This window comes from Salvelinus alpinus, chromosome 3 (assembly GCF_045679555.1).
Source record: "Salvelinus alpinus chromosome 3, SLU_Salpinus.1, whole genome shotgun sequence".
In the NCBI taxonomy this organism is placed as follows: Eukaryota; Metazoa; Chordata; class Actinopteri; order Salmoniformes; family Salmonidae; genus Salvelinus; species Salvelinus alpinus.
In genome coordinates this window covers 27475421-27492663 of record NC_092088.1, presented here as the reverse complement: position 1 = coordinate 27492663, position 17243 = coordinate 27475421, and the positions used below count along the sequence as shown (strand labels likewise).

Below are 17243 nucleotides of genomic sequence, written 5' to 3'. Positions count from 1 at the left end.
GTAAGAAATATCTTGCTGCGTTTCATAAACGTAGATCTGAAATTTCTGCTCTGCATCAGACTCATTTTGTGCTTCAGTTGCACCTCTATACTCAGATGACAATTCACAGGAATTCTACCAGCAGACAGTGCTGTAACGATCGTCTGTTGAATTAGGTGTGGTAAGTGTTTATGTTATTTTTATTTAAACAGAACACTAAACAAAATAACAAAGAGAATGAATGAAAACGAAACAGTCCTGTCAGGTGCAGCAACACAAAACAGAAAACAACTACCCACAAAACACAGGTGGGAAAAGGCTACCTAAGTATGGTTCTCAATCATAGACAACGATAGACAGCTGCCTCTGTTTGAGAACCACACCTGGCCAAACACACAGAAATAGAAAACATAGAACACAAAACAGAATGCCCACCCCAACTCACGCCCTGACCAAACCAAAATAGAGACATAAAAAGGATTACTAAGGTCAGGGCGTGACAAGCCCTCTGACTGATCTGTTGCTACTTTTCTTTGATACTTTTCTCACTGTAGCCAGCCTATTTTTCTCAGGTAAATTGCAATATTAACTTAACTTTAAGCAAAACATTAGGATATGTAGCTGGCTACATTCTTTCTATGATAAAAAAAATACCTAGCTTTTTTATGGTAAGCTCATTTACTTGTGTGGCTGCCAGCCAGAGCGTTGCACTTCTGTTGTCGTCTGATGAAGCTATTTTCTGCCAAGTGTGTTGCACTAATGTATTTTCTGTGAAGGAAAACTATAGTTGCACGTCCCTGATCACTCTGTTGAAGCAAAAAAACACTGTTGCCTTTCAATATAAAACACGACGCCTGTCAGTACACAGCTGGACTCACCTGATCCCGCTTTCTCCCATTGTGCTATTTACAAACAAACATGTAACAGGCTCAACTGTTCTGGTGAACTAGGTAAGCTTCCTAATGTGACAGGTGAAATGAAGAACGCCTTTCTGCTTTATCTCCTAATGCATTGACTGCAGGTACAGTTGAAGTCGGAAGTTTACATACACTTAGGTTGGAGTCATTAAAACTCGTTTTTTAACCAAATTTCTTGTTAACAAACTATAGTTTTGGCAAGTCAGTTAAAAACGCAGAAGAACACCATCCCAACCGTGAAGCATGGGGGTGGCAGCATCATGTTGTGGGGGTGCTTTCCTGCAGGAGGGGCTGGTGCACTTTATAAAATAGATGGCATCATGAGGGAGGAAAAGTATGTGGATATATTGAAGAAACATCTCAAGACATCAGTCAGGAAGTTAACGCTTGGTCGCAAATGGGTCTTCCAAATGGACAACGACCCCATGCATACTTCCAAAGTTGCGGCAAAATGGCTTAAGTACAACAAGTCAAGGTATTGGAGTGGCCATCACAAAGCCCTGGCCTCAATCCTATAGAACATTTGTTGGCCGAACTGAAAAAGCGTGTGCGAGCAAGGAGGCCTACAAACCTGACTCAGTTACACCAGCTCTGTCAACAGGAATGGGCCAAAATTCACCCAACTTATTGTGGGAAGCTTATGGAAGGCTACCCAAAATGTTTGACCCAAGTTAAACAATTTGAAGGCAATGCTACCAAATACTAATTGAGTGTATGTAAACTTCTGACCCACTGGGAATGTGATGAAAGAAATAAAAGCTGAAATAAATCATTCTCTCTACTATTATTCTGACATTTCACATTCTTAAAATAAAGTGGTGATACTAACTGACCTAAGACAGGGAATTTTACTAGGATTAAATGTCAGGAATTGTGAAAACTGAGTTTGTGTATGTAAACTTCCGACTTGAACTGTATTTACTTAAAAAATAGCTACAAATATTAAAATGTATTGAAAAACTTCTAATAAATAGTTTCAACGGTATTGGAAATTTCTCCAGTATACGGTATACCTCCCAAGCCTACTACACACAATACCCCATAATGACAAAGTGAAAACATGTTTTTAGAAATGTATTGAAAATCAAATACAGAAATATATAATTTACATAAGTATTCTCACACCTGAGTCAATACATGTTAGAATCACCTTTGGCATCGATTACAGTTGTGAGTCTTTCTGGGTAAGCCTGTAAGAGCTTTGCACATTATTTTTAGAAATGTTATTCTTCAATCTCTGTCAAGTTGGTTGTTGATCCTTGCTAGACAGCCATTTTCAAGTCTTACCATAGAAGTCAAAACTGGAACTAGACCAATCAAAAACATTCAATGTTGTCTTGGTAAGCAATTCCAGTGTGTCTTTGGCCTTGTTTTAGGTTATTGTCCTGCTGAAAGGTGAATGTCTCCCAGTGTCTGTTGGAAAGCAGACTGAACCAGGTTTTCCTCTAGGATTTTGCTTGTGCTTAGCTCTATTCCATTTATATTTATCCCAAAAATCTCACTAGTCCTTGCCTATGACAAGCATACTCATAAAATGACGCAGCCAGCACCATGCTTGAAAATATGAAAAATGGTACTCAGGGTTGTTGGATTTGCCCCAAACATAAGACTTTATATTCAGGACATAAAGTTAATTTCTTTGACACATCTTGTGCAGTTTTACTTTAGTGCCTTATTGCAAACAGGATGCATGTTTTGGAGTATTTGTATTCTCTACAGGCTTCCTTCTTTTCACTGTCATTTATGTTACTATTGTGGAGTAACTACAATGTTGTTGATCCATCCTCATTTTCCTCCTATCACAGCCATTACATTCGGTAACTTTTTAAAGTCACCACTGGCCTCATGGTGAAATCCCTGAACGGTTTCGTTCCTCTCAGCAACTGTTAGGAAGGACGCCTGTATCTTTGTCGTGACTGGGTGTATTGATACACCTCCAAAGTGTAATTAATAACCTCACCATGCTCAAAGAGATATCCATGTCTGCTTGTTTTATTTTTACCCATCTACCAATAGGGGCCCTTCTTTGCGAGGCATTGGAAAACCTCCCTGTTCTTTGTGGTTGAATCTGTGTTTGAAATTCACTGCTCGTCTGGGGGATCTTACAGATAACTGTGTGTGTGGGGTACAGAGATGAGGTAGTCATTCAAAAATAATGTTAAACACTATAATTGCACACTTGTTAAGCACATTTTTACTCCTGAACCTATTTAGGCTTGCCATAACAAAAGGGTTGAATACTTAGTGACTCAAGACATTTCGGCTTTAAATTTTTTATTCATTTTTAACATTTTCACATTTATGGGGCATTGTGTGCAGGCCAGTGACACAAAATCTAAATTTAATCAATTTTAAATTCAGGCTGTAACACAACAAACTATGGAAAAAGTCATGGGTTGTGAATACTTTCTGAAGGCACTGTACATGTGTAGGGTGACATTTTCGTAGTGCAAAATCAATTTGTTGGTGCAAAATTTACCATAAACCTCATTGTAATCTGGCACCAAGATTTAATTAGAAACATTTCTTCAACAATGTACATTGTAAGGAGGCGATTATTTAACTAGTTTAGTGAACTGAGCAATACATAAATGGTCAATTTATTTTATTTTAAATAAAATTATATCACGATGCTAGATTACGATGAGGTTTATGGTAAATTTAGCAATTAACACATTGATTTTGCACTACGAAATGTTTCCCATAGTCTCTTACTTGCAGGTTGCTGTAAATAATAATTAATTGTATTTTTTTACTCCATCAGCTGGTTCTGGAGTTGTGTCGTACAGATCACCTAGCCGACCCCGAGACCATCCAGCCACACCTGAACAGGCTTAGATCCTGTGTCATCACTCATAGGGAAAATGAGGTGAGTGCTGCTACTCAGTGAAATATCAAGACTGATAACTTTGCTGTTGTTTAACGTTGGCTAGTTAAATTGACTGACTGTTCAATGCTTGCTGTAGATTCCTGATCCAGAGGTGGAGGCATCAGAATCCAACTTCCTGAAGCTGATTCAAAGCCTGCTGGAAGACCCAATTGAGAGGGAACACTTCTTCCAGGTCAGTGTTGTCACTGACTGTGTAGCTGATAAATTATTCATGACATTTTTCTTTAGAAGGTTACCAAAATGGGAAAGGTATGAATACTTTCACATGCATCGTAGATCATTGTTTTAATTCAAAAGCATGGACATAATGTTCTTGTTTGTTTTCTAGAATGTTTATTCAGAGGAATTCGGCCTCAAGTATGACTCCGCACTGCAGAGTCTGGTGTGGGAGTTCCTATCTAGGCTGGAGAAGCTACTTCCAACACCAACCCTTCAACAGGTACCATGCTAAGATGTTATTGCCATCATCAGTCTACTTTCATACAACAATCACCTTACAAAGGGATCCTATACAAATCGGTTGGTAGGGGTTGGACCAAAGGTGACAGTGTTCCACTTTGGGTAAGTAGGCTTTATACCTATTCAGAAAACATACTCCAGGTGGCAGTACGCACCCTTTCAGTTTGTTTACAGACTGTCAATACACTAATAGAAGTAGAAGAAGAAATTGGCTACTTTAAAATGGAGATAGCTCTCAATGCCGCCACTGCAAAGATGTGCCCTCTATCCAACTCTATGGGTTAAACCAAATGTTGAAATTATATAAATGCATATTATTTGGATCCAATTATGGTAGAATGCAACATCCATAGAGAGATGTTTCTATTAACCGGTTTTATATAAAATATTCATGCAGATGATATTATAGAGACCATTGCCATTCCTCTTTCCATTAGACTGCATCTTGGTTTCTACCTGACCCTTCTATCCTGGAGGACTGTGTGCAGTTTGTGTGTCACCCCGAGCCTTTGAAGACCCTACTCCAGTACCACAACAACACATATGAATATGTGGACACCAACGGTAAGAGCTACGTTACTCTGAGCTTTAATGTATGACATAAAATCAAACAAACTTGAACTCACTGTTCTATATCGTGGAGCTCCGCCCCATAGGGGAGTTCTGCTCCTAGTGGTTTACCCCGCTGCCTAGGCAACGAATAGCCTGAGAGAAAATGATGCACACACTTGCAGCCAATGGGAGCACAGGTGTCCCTATATAAGGGGACGCTTCCCCTCAATCAGCCTCCCATTATCTTCAGCGACTTGGACTGGACTGAAGAAGCTGAGAAGATAAGTCTCAGGAAAAACCCGCCGTCGATTTCAAAGTCCTCACCGTCGTCCATCTAAAATGAGCACACCGGTATTTCCACCCAACCCAAAAGCTCTTTTAAGAGCTCAGTGTCGCTGCTCCACTATGGCGGCTGTGGACTCACACGACCTGTGTTTCGTGTGCTTAGGGTCACAGCACGCTAGGAGCGGCCTCACAAATCCCCCACAATGCCTTTATTTTTTGAGGAGAGGACGCAGCGGTGTTCATTTTTTGACGCAATGTCAGTGTTAGCCTCAGCTTCTGAGGCATCATATGACGGTGCCGCCTCTGGAGATGACGAGGATGTTGGTAGGTGCATGGAACACTCCATTCCACTGACATTGGCTCCTGCCATGCCCTCGCTCAGAAAGTACGTGGAGGGCTCATGAGTCACCTTTGACGGCGCGAGCGCCGGCCATAGCTTATATCCCATTCACCAGAGTGGACGGCAGACGAGTGGGAATTTCTCAGGGGATCCCCAGGCTCGAGAGCGCAATGGCTGCGTATCTCGTCCCGGGTTCGAGCTCCTGGCCCTCGTCCAAGAAGGCCATTCTACCCACATCAAAGGACCGACTCACAACGCAGCTGGTTGAGAAGTCCTTTGTACTAGGGGCCCAGGCTGTAGTAGCAGCAAATAATATTGCCCTCCTGGCAGCCTCTCTGTCCCGTCTCACCACAGGTAAGACTGGGCTGTCGGAGGAAGAGAGAAGAAGCGTCACCAAGCATCGGCTGTGTGTGCGGGTAGGTCCATGGCCACTTCGGTGGTCGCGGAACGACACTGCTGGCTGTCTCTGACAAAGCCATGCTGTTGAACGCCCCCATCTCTGACGACGGCCTCTTTGGAGTCACCGCCAAAGAAGCGACGGAGCGTGTTGGGAAGCTGGATTACGAGAGGAAGCAATTATCTAGACATCTGCCGCTGGCAGGACGTCACCAATAGACCTGGGTTTACTGCCAGACATCGAGCCCGGCGAAAGACAACAACATCCAGCGCCACGAGAGTGGGCCCCGCCCCTCCTGCAGTGCCGGAGAGAGCAGCCGGCCCCGCCGGCAAGAGAGGTGGTCGTGACGTCACCCTGGCGGCACCCTAAGGTTGGCCAGAAGAGACGTCGGCCATGACGAAACGAGGGGGTGAGGATATAAGAGAGCACATCATCCTGTTCGATTGTGCCCACTATCCCCCCCACCCCTGTATAGGGAGGGAGTAGCCGACGTGTTGTTTGTGTTCCAATTGACTTTGTCACAAGAGAACCTCTTTTCCAAGACAAACCAAAAACCCTTTCAGGTTCCCTCTTTCTCTTTCTCTCTCGTCCTCTCACCACTCTGAGTGTCGCACAGCCCCACTATGAGTGCGTAGCTAAGCGCACACATGAGGACGGTGTGAGTGGGAATGATAAGAGGGCGGCAAAGCGGACACCTTTGATGAGCCGCCATGCTATACCTCATAAAAAACCCACACCACAAACTCCTAGGAGTAATGTGGTTGAGGTTTTAAAGAGCAGCCTGGGACGTTGGAGAAGGGTTATGCCATCCAATTCCATTGGACTCCTCCCCCGTTTCCGGGCATGGTGGAAACGGTGATGAAATCGCCAGAGAAAGTCGCCGCTCTCACTGCAGAGATTATGGAACTTTTGGCGAAGGAGGCGGTCACAGTAGTTCCCCGCGAGCAAAGGAACAACGGGCTATATTCGCCCTACTTCCTAGTGCCAAAAAAGACGGGGGTAATGAGGCCAATACTGGATCTACACATTCTTCACGAGAGTGTAGCCAAAGGGCCCTTTTGAATGCTTATGACAAAGCATTTGCTGGAATGTGTCCACAACAGACTTTTGTATAAGCATAGACCTAAAGGACGTGTACTTCCATGTGCCGGTACATCCGCGTCACAGTAAGTTTCTGCGTTTCGCCTCCCAAGGGGTGGCGTACGAGTATGTGAGAATGCCATTCGGGTTCACCCTGGCACTTCGCACCTTTTCCAAATGCGTGGAGGCGGCAATCAAACCATTGCATCGTCAGGGTATAAGGGACTTGGCCTACCTAGACGACCTACTGGTCTTGCCCCATCAGCAGAGCTGGCGATCGCACACACGACACAGACTGTGATTCATCTCACGCGTCTGGGAGTTTGCTGTGAATTGGGAAAAGAGCGCACCTTGGCCCAGTCATCGGATTGTCTACCTGGGATTGCAGCTAGACACTGACTATGAAGGCTCAAATTTCGGATCCTTGTCGGGCTGCCCTGTTGCTATTCCTACGAAAGTTTCATCCGAATCACACAGTGATGGCGCATTCGGTCATGACACTCTTGGGTCTCATGACGTCTGCCCACTCCGTGGTTCCGCTGGGACTACTGCACATGCGCAGAACACAGCGATGGTTCGCCCAACTACGACTAGACCCAGTGCGGCATCTTCGTCGGTTGTTTGTGGTTCCCCTCTCGCTCAGAGTGGACCTGAACTATTGGAGAGACCCGTGCATTCTGACGCAAGGGCTCCCAATAGGCAGAGTGTCCTCCTACACTCCAGGGTTTACAGACGCTTGTCTGACTGGATGGGGAAGGACATGTCAGACTCTGGCGATCGGAAGTGTGTGGTCTCCCTCGGGACATCACATCAACCTCCTAGAGTTGGAAACAGTTCTACTGGTTCTGACCCCCTTCGCGCCCACCCTGCGGGGTCGCAACGTGCTGGCATCTGCACCCCGACATTGTTCTCCAAATATTGGAACGGTTCAGGATAGCCTAGGTGGACTTTTCCGCATCACGCGTGAGCGCACATTGCCTCCTCTGGTTCTCTCTTCGAGCCCAGGACGAACCACCACTAGGGACGGAAGCTTTTGCGCACCAGCCGTGGCCAAATGTTCTCCTGTATGCATTTCCACCGCTGTCCTGCATTCTCCCACTGTTAGCCCGAGTGAGAACAGGCGGCCTGTCAATCGTATTGATAGCCCCCGATCGCCCAGTGGCCCCTTGGCTCGCGGAGATGATTCAGATGCTGCTTTCGCCACCTTGGCCTATTCCACATCGATGGCACGCGACGTCTCAGGCGGGAGGAATGATAGAGCAATTGCCCATAATCGGCCAACCACTGATGGTCTGGCTCCTAAGAGCGCCGTGGGTTATCTGATTCAGTAATCAGAACCATACAGGGCTCCCGTGCCAGTTCTACATCCAGGACTTATACCAGCAAATGGAACGTGTTTTCACAATGGTGCGCCACAGAAAATGTAGACCCCGTGTGCTGTCAGGTCGAGAGTGTGCTCTCTTTCCTACAGTTCATGTTTGACAAGCAGCGCTCACCCGCCACCATTAAGGTGTTGTGGCGACGATTTCAGCTTGTCATGAGGGGTTTGGCAGAGACAATGTCTTCAGACACCCTCTAGTGAAACGGTTCCTATTTGGAACGCGGCGCCTTTGGCCGATGCCTAGAGCCACGCTTCCTCAGTGGGATTTGGCCTTGGTCCTCAAGGCGCTCAGCAAGACGCCGATCGAACCATTTAATCAAATCCCCCTCAAGATGTTATCTCTGAAGGCGGCACTGTTGCTCACTTTGACTACGGCTAAGCGTGTCAGTGATTTGTGTGCTCTTTCGACGAGACCCAACTGCCTGGCCATTAATAGCGATCTGAGCAGGGCGGTGTTACGTCCTAACCCGGCATTTATGCCGAAGGTTATTAAGAGCTCATATAGGTCACAGACCGGCTTCATTGCTTGGCACGCTACGTGGAGTGCACAGCGGCGATTAGGTCATCAACAAGCTCTTTGTGTGTCACGGTGCGAGACGACTTTCTAAACAGCGGCTGTCTCACTGGTATTGAGGCAGCAGGGCGGCCATTGCCTCAGGGTGTAAGAGCTTAGTCCACTCATGGAGTAGCGGCATCTACTGCCCTTTTCAGAGGAACGGGAATGAATAGAGGATATCTGTGCAGCGGCGTCATGGTCGTCACCGGCTCCTTTTATCCGTTTCTACCTTTTGGATATGTCTTCTAACTCTCTTGGCTCACTCTGTACTCAGCGTGGCTGATGGAAGGACTTGAGCTAGGAGGAAAAGATGAAGGGCTGTTGGGCATGGTTCCCATTAGGCCCTGTTCTTTTCCATTGAGAGAGAGAGAGACATATGTCACGTCTCCTGACTGATATTCAGACAGTAGAGAACGTGTTTTTTTGACCCGCCCACCATTGTATCACTGTGTTGGGGCGGAAGGATGAGGGAAATAGTGCTGTAACTGGTATTGCACTACTACCGGTCACTGTGTATTGATGGGATATTGAGGTATTATCTATCTGCTAGTCAGATTAGTATGGCCCATGTTCTGTCTATCTGCCCACAAATCATAGGCTTTGGCCTCTAGATTAAATATGGCAGATTTACTGAGAAATCAGTATGATATGTCTTCTAACCATGGTTCAGTCTGTACTCAGCATAGCCGATTGGAGGACTTGAACTAAGTGGAAAAACTGCAGGACCGATGGACTGGTTTCCTTCAGGTCCGCTTTTACATGTTAGGGTGACTATGTGACATGACTCCTGACTGAGAGATCAGTACAGTAGAGGTCATGTATTCTAACCTGCCCACAAGTCTATGACTATGTTTGGGCGGAAGGATGAGGGAAATAGTTTCTGCAACTAGTTTTACAGTGCTATTAGACCAATCATTGAATATTGACAGGATATTGAAGTATCATCTATCTGCTGGTTCAGATTAGTAAGGCTCATATTCTGTTTATCTGCCCACTAGCCATTGACTATGTCTCTGGACTGAGTGGGGCGGATTGTACTGAAGGACACAGTATATTGTGACACAGTGTGTCACAGTACTGTGGGACTTGGTCGCAGCCATTGCTGGGCCCGACCTTTTCATTAAGTTGGAAGTGTTAGGCTCGGCAAAAAGTACATTTTGGAGCGCGGCGCTCCACCTTAAACCACTAGGAGCAGAGCTCCCCTATGGGGCTCCGCTCCACGATATAGAACGATAGTTACCGGAGTGGTAACTCCAGTTCTATGAGTGGAGCAGAGCCCCATTGGACTTAAGGCCCTGCCGACCCCCAGTCTTGCGGAAGATTATTTTTCGGGAGGCTGATTGAGGGGAAGCGTCACCTTATATAGGGACACCTGTGCTCCCATTGGCTGCAGGTGTGTGCATCATTTTCTCTCAGGCTATTCGTTGCCTAGGCAGCGGGGTAAACCACTAAGAGCAGAACTCCCCTAACTCCACTCATAGAATTGGAGTTACAACTTGTTTATTATCAATGCCATAAAAAGACATTGGTTTGTGTCCCTAAAACTAAAAAATAAGAACCAGGGTTTGTTTGACATTGACTTTTCTTGTCTTCCTGTCTCAGCTCCATCTTCGGTCGACTACATCCTCTCATCGCTGTCGCTCTCTCCACTAAAGACAGTTGTGATCTTTCCAGATCAAACTGACCCAGAGATCAAATCAGAACCCACGGAGGAACCTTTGCCATATGAACATATGAACATTCAAAGCCCAGCCTCATCTGACAACGATTCAGAAATGCTTCCTTTGTTGGAGTCAGATTACGTGAAGAGCGTAGAAGGGGTGCATTCAGACGGAAATTTGAATGTTGAGATTTTGTCTTTACAAATTCAAGGTTCAGAAGAGGTGTGTATACACAAGGAAACTACTGAGGGAAACCTTAAACACGAGACAGCTGACAAAGAGTCAGCAAGAGAGAGGGAACTAGATGGAGCTTTTCACCAACCTCAAACTGACAGTGGGCTAAAAATACAAAAACCTCACAGCATCCAACAGAAAGTGCAGGACAGTTCTAGTTTGTCAACTTCCTGTCTGCTCCGTCAGCCCACGGTGCTTCTGCACCGACTTGACATTACTGATATGCCGTTACCTGTGTCATCTCCAACATTGAGTCAAACATTAAGGAGAAAGAGGCTTCAAATTAAAAAAGGGGGATCCCAAGGACAGAGAGCAGGATGGGTCATATCACCAGAAAGTAAGAGGAATGCCAATGGACAGCCACCAGAGACTGAGTAAGAATTAGTGAATTATTATACTGGAAACAATTCTTGCTACTTGTAATCTTCCATTACAATCCTAACGCTCCTTCAATTTGGTATTTTTCAGACAAGACAGTGTAACCTCAAACGATGATGTTCCCAAGAAAAGGACAGCTGGTAGGAAAATCATCATCCTAGCTATGATTCAGGCTGTCAATTTTATACAGAATCTGCTTCTTAAAGTGATATTTGCCTCAACGTTTATAATATGTTAATGGTAAGTATTTTTAAGTATTTTACAACGTCATGTCAGATGGTTTCTCACCCTGAAAGTATACTAAAGTATACTATAGGCCAGGAGAAACTGTAATCTATGGTTCAGTCTTCTACAAACTTCAGCTAATTTCAGTCACCACTTGCTAACAATGAATGGGAGTGGTAGGTGTTAGCCGTGTCTGTTGAAAAGAATGGCCAACTCATGTATAACAGGCACCACCCCTCCCATTGATTTTTAGCTAGGCTGTGGCTAAAGTTAGCTGGAGTTTGTAGTGGCTGTTTAAAGAAAACCAAACCGTGGATTACAGTTTATCCCGGCCCATAGACGACTATCCAGGGGGAGAAACCATCTGACATTAAGTTTTAAAGTACTTCCCCTTCAATCACTTGCCATTAAGTTTTAAAGTACTTCCCCTTCAATCACTTGCCTTGGAGTGCATGTTCAAAAAGTCACATTTGGCAATTTTGTTAATAGCATAAAACCTATGGCTGCTAAAGTTAAAGCAATTTGCATATCTTAGCCAGACAGTGTATCTATAACCGTTTGACCCTTACTTGTTCTCCCAGATTTTGCCATGTTTTGAGATCACCATTTCCCCCCCCCAACTCTAGGTAGAGGCCTAGAGGAAGAGAAACTGCACCACCACATCAAGGACTTTCACTCAGAGGAGTGCAGTGGACAGAACAGAGAACCTTTTGACAGTATGCCTCAGTATTCTTTGGCCCCTGACCTATCCCATGTAATTGGGCAGTCTAATAGAAGCAAGCGGGTCAAAATGTGCTCCTTATGTAGGAAGACTTTCATTGGAGCAAAAGATTTGACGGCACACATGAGATCTCATACTGAGCAGAGTCCTTACCAGTGTACCCAGTGTTTGCAAAGCTTTGAACATCAGGAGGACTTACAGAAACATCAACAGATTGGGTGTGAGGTGGCAACTCAACCAGAAGAGGACAACGTGTCTACGGCATCTTTTGAAGAGGATAACATGTCTACAACATCTTTTGAGGATGGGATCGAGACATCCCAGCCCAATGGCACTTCGCCCCTGAGCCCAACAACTTCTAACGTTCGTCCCACTCCAAGAGAGTTTTCCAAAGCCAGAACTTGCCATGTGTGTCAGGAAACTTTCCAAAGTGCATATTTAATGAGAAAGCACCTGAATTCCGAACATGATCAGCTCCCTTACCAGTGCTGCGACTGTGGAGAACATTTCAAGAGGAAGTTTCATTTAAAGGAACATAAGAAATTGTGCTTGGCGGCGAGCTCAACAACTTCCAACATTCGTCCCACTCCAGATCAGTCTTCCAAAGCCAGAAATTGCAGTTTGTGTAACAAGACTTTCGACAGTCCATATTTAATGACAAAGCACCTCAAATCCAAACATGATCAACTCCCTTACCAGTGCCCTGACTGTGGAGGGAATTTCCAAAGGAACTTTCATTTGAAGGAGCATAAAAAAGAGTGCTTGGTGGCGAAGAGTCTCCTCTCTTGCTCTCTGTGTGACAAAACGTTCATTGAAGCAAGCAATTTGACCAAACACGTGAGATCTCACACATATCAGTGCACCAAGTGTTTGCAAAGCTTTGAACGTCAGGAGGACTTACAGAAACATCTGCAGAACGTGTTTGAAGAGCCAGCTCAATTTGAAGAGGACAACACGCCGATGCCATCTTTTGAGGATGGGACACAGATATCCCAGCTCCACGACACTTCCAATGTCCTTCCCACTCGAAAGGAGTCTTCCAGAGCCAGAACATGCCGTTTGTGTCACAAGACTTTTGACACTATACATTTCATGAAAAAGCACCTGATTTCCAAACATGCTCAGCACCCTTACCAGTGCCTCCACTGTGGAGAAAACTTCAGGAAGAAGTTTAATTTGAAAGAACATCAGAAAGAGTGCCATAAACCCACTCCAACACAGTTGTCCAAGGCCAGAACATGCCGTGTGTGTCACAAGACTTTTGTTAGTGTCCATTTAATGAGAAAGCACCTCAAATCCAAACATGATCTACTCCCGTACCAGTGTCTCGGCTGTGGAGACCATTTCTACAAAAATTCTCACTTGCTGAAACATGAAAAAGTTTGCTCGGCGGCAAAGAGGCTCCTCACTTGTTGTGAGTGTGGTAAGACTTTTAAGCTCTCTAAGCTTAAGGGGTGTAACCAGGTGAACCAACAGCAGGCTCCTAGGGGGGATCACCAAGAGACCAACACGACTCTAATAGTGGAAAATGGGATGGAGATACCCCAGTCCTTCAGCACTACACCCCAGAACCCAACAATCTCCAATGCTCTCACAATTCAAGGACAATCCTCCAAAATAGCCAACCATTATGAAACATGTCTTTTGTGTAATGAAACATTTGAAAATGGAGAGAATCTGAGAAAGCATATGGAATTTCAACATGATGTACGTACGTACGTGTGCCTTGATTGCGGGGAGACATTCCAAAGCAAATCTGAACTACAGAAACATTTTGCCATTCATTTGGGCTCCAGAAAGTGTCCTTTGTGTGTTAAAAAGACTTCTCAATCAACGCTGCAGCACGTTCAGAGACAACAGCCAGACTTGAGGGTGTCAAGTGAGGGAGTCAACCCAAACCAGCACCAAAGGGATGTTGATCCAGCAGATGGCAGCAACTCGCTGGCACCGAGGGAACGTGAGACAAATATCCTCCAGCCTTCAACCTATCTATGTGATACATGTGGTAAAGACTTCCCATCTCTGTGCCGATTGAAAAGACATTTGCAAGTACATACAGGAGAGCAGCCTTTTCCTTGCACGGATTGTGGCAAATGTTTTACTTGCAAGGGTAGTCTGAAAATCCATCAACGGCTTCATACAGGAGAGCGGCCATTTGCGTGCACTTTATGCCAACAACGCTTTATCACAAATAAACACCTAAAAAGACATATGTTTACTCACACAAGGGAAAAGCCTTTTCAGTGTTCAGCTTGTGGGAAATCTTTCAAAACGAAACAAGGTTGTAGCAGACATCAACAATTTAGGCGTTGTTACCTGGAAAAACATACGAGAGCAAGTTTTCTAGAGAATCCGAAGGACTTACAAAAACATCAGCAGATTGGGCATGAGGAGGCAGCTCAACCAGAAGAGGACAACATGTCTACAACATCTTTTGAGTATAAGACATCCCAGGCACATGACACTTCAGCCCAGAGCCCTGGCACTTCTAATGTTCGTCCTACTCCAAGACAGTCCTCCAAAGCCAGAACGTGCCACGTGTGTCATGAAATCTTCCAAAGTGCATATTTAATGAGAAAGCACCTGAATTCCAAACATGGCCAGCTCCCTTACCAGTGCCTCGACTGTGGAGAACATTTCAAGAGGAAGTTCAATTTGAGGGAACATAAGGCAAGGTGCCATTCTACGCCTTCCTCCAAATCCAGAAAATGCTGTTTGTGTAACAAGACTTTCAACAGTCCGTATTTAATGAGAAAGCACCTCAAATCCCAACATGATCAACTCCCTTACCAGTGCCGCGACTGTGGCCATTTTTTTAAGCTGAAGTTTAATTTGAAGAAACATAAGAAAAAGTGCCCCACTCTGAAAAGACATTAGCGAGGACACACTGGAGAGCAGAATCCTCGCACGGATTGTGGCAAACACTTTACTTTGAAGGGTAGTTTGAAAACCCATCAACTCCTTCATGCAGAAGAGTGGCCATTTACGTGCACTGTAGGCCAAGAACGCTTTATCACGAATAAACAGCTACAAAGACATATGTTTACTCACTCAAAGGAGAAGCCTTTTCAGTGTTAAGCTTGTGGGAAGGAACACTTTAAAAACAAAACAAGGTTGGAGCAGACATCAACAATTTAGGCATGGTCAGCTAAAAAAAAAATACTAGAGCGAGTAATTGTAATTCCTGACCTTCACCATTTTACTTGTGATTTTGGTTTCTTATTTTATTAGCTTTGAATAGAGACATTTTTGGTTTACAAACAAACGTCACCTTTGAGTAATCCACACGCATTCTCGTAGTAAAAAAGCCCCCTAGCAGAATATTTATACGTAGATGTCGGGACCTTGACAAACTTAATAGTGATGACTATGAAAACACAAGACTGGTGGTTATAACTATGTTCAAGAAGAGTATTATTCTTCTGGCTTTATCGAGCTCTATTTGTGACATTTTACCTTGCTGGCTTGGTAGCTTGCCAGGTAATTCATCCTCAGAAGACATCTGCGGCGTTGTAGACGATAACCATCTGACTACATGTTTGTTAACTTGCATAAGCTGCATCTGGATGTTGGATGTTGTTGTATTGACAAGCCCAGATCTGAGGAAGAACTGCGCACTGCAACTTCATGACCCGGCAGGGAAGTGGGTCTATTATCTATGTTCAGGAATGGCCCCCAGAGCTGTTGCCAGAGAATTGAATGTTCATTTCACTACCATAAGCTGCCTCCAACGTCGTTTTAGAGAATTAGGCAGTACGTCTAACCGGCCTCATAACTGCAGACCATGTGTAACCACGCCAGCCCAGGACCTCCACATCCAGCTTCTTCACCTGCGTGAAGACCAGAGAACAGCCACCCGGACAGCTGATGAAACTTTGGGTTTGCACAACCGAAGAATTTCTGCACAAACTGTCGTGCTTGTCGTCCTCACCAGGGTCTTGACCTGACTGCAGTTCGGCGTCGTAACCGAATTCAGTGGGCAAATGCTCACCATTAATTCGATGCGCACTGTTCTCTTCACGGTTGAATCACTGTTTCAACTGTAATGGGCAGATGGCAGACCACGTGTATGACGTCATGTGGGCGAGCGGTTTCCTGATGTCAACGTTGTGAACAGTGTGCCCCATGTTGGTGGTGGGGTTATGGTATGGGCAGGCATAAACTACAGACAACAAACACAACTGCATTTTATCGATGGCAATTTGAATGCACAGAGATACCGTGACGAGATCCTGAGGCCCATTGTCGTGCCATTCATCCGCCGCCATCACCTCATTTTTCAGCATAATAATGCACAGCCCCATGTCGCAAGGATCGGTACACAATTCCTGGAATCTAAAAATGTTGCAGCTCTTCCATGGCATGCATACTCATCAGACATGTCACCCATTGAGCATGTTTGGGATGCTCTAGAGAGACGTGTACGACAGCGTGTTCCAGTGCCGGCCAATATCCAGCAACTTTGCATACCCGTTGAAGAGGAGTGGGATAACATTCCACAGGCCACAAACAACAGCCTGATCAACTCTATGCGAAGGACGTGTTGCGCTGCATGAGGCAAATAGTGGTCACACCAGGTACTGACTCGTTTTCTGATCCACGCCCCTACCTTTTTTTATTAAGGTATTTGTTATCAACAGATGCATATCTATATGCCCAGTTATGTGAAGTCCATAACTTAGGGCCTAATGAATTTATTTAAATTGACTGATTTCTTTACATGCACTGTAACTTAGTAAAATCTTTGAAATTGTTGCATGTTTCGTTTATATTTTTTGCTCAGTGTAGATGGTGGGCGTTAGACGCGATTTGTGACACACAAGGGTGTCATTTTGAATTCCCATGCAGCTTTTGTTTTTCAACATTATTAGCTCATCACAATTGTTTTCTACTCTAAATCACTAACTAAACAGCTTTATATTAAAAACAAGAATGTTGCCCTGACCCCTGTTGGCGCAGGGGTCCAAGCACTGGTTTAGGGACCAGAAGGTCACAGGTTCTAATTTGGCCAATGCCCTTTCTCTAGAAAAGTGTCCCAATGCCCAATGTGTTGATATACTATCCAGTAATGAATGGTCACAGAATGTATTGGTCGTGTTATTTAAACACCACACCAAATTAAAAACTAAATGATTGAAACAAGGAGGAAATTGTCACTTGTATAATAAAATACTTTTGTTTTCCGTTA

General features: G+C 44.8%; 1 protein-coding gene across 2 annotated transcripts in view; it reads left to right on the top strand.

Moving 5' to 3' along the window:
• The window catches only part of LOC139570472 (TERF1-interacting nuclear factor 2-like), a 24623-nt gene extending 7380 nt beyond the window's left edge, over window positions 1-17243 (top strand). The window contains exons 3-9 of one of the 2 annotated variants that reach the window (XM_071392363.1): window positions 3661-3765; window positions 3863-3958; window positions 4115-4225; window positions 4683-4809; window positions 10439-11105; window positions 11200-11249; window positions 11961-17243. In XM_071392363.1, coding sequence (XP_071248464.1) covers window positions 3661-3765; window positions 3863-3958; window positions 4115-4225; window positions 4683-4809; window positions 10439-11105; window positions 11200-11249; window positions 11961-14932 — 4128 coding nt within the window. In that variant the 3' untranslated portion in view covers window positions 14933-17243. Of the gene's footprint in view, window positions 1-3660; window positions 3766-3862; window positions 3959-4114; window positions 4348-4682; window positions 4810-10438; window positions 11106-11199; window positions 11250-11960 lie in introns of those variants that run through there. The other variant, XM_071392364.1, reaches the window with a different exon arrangement.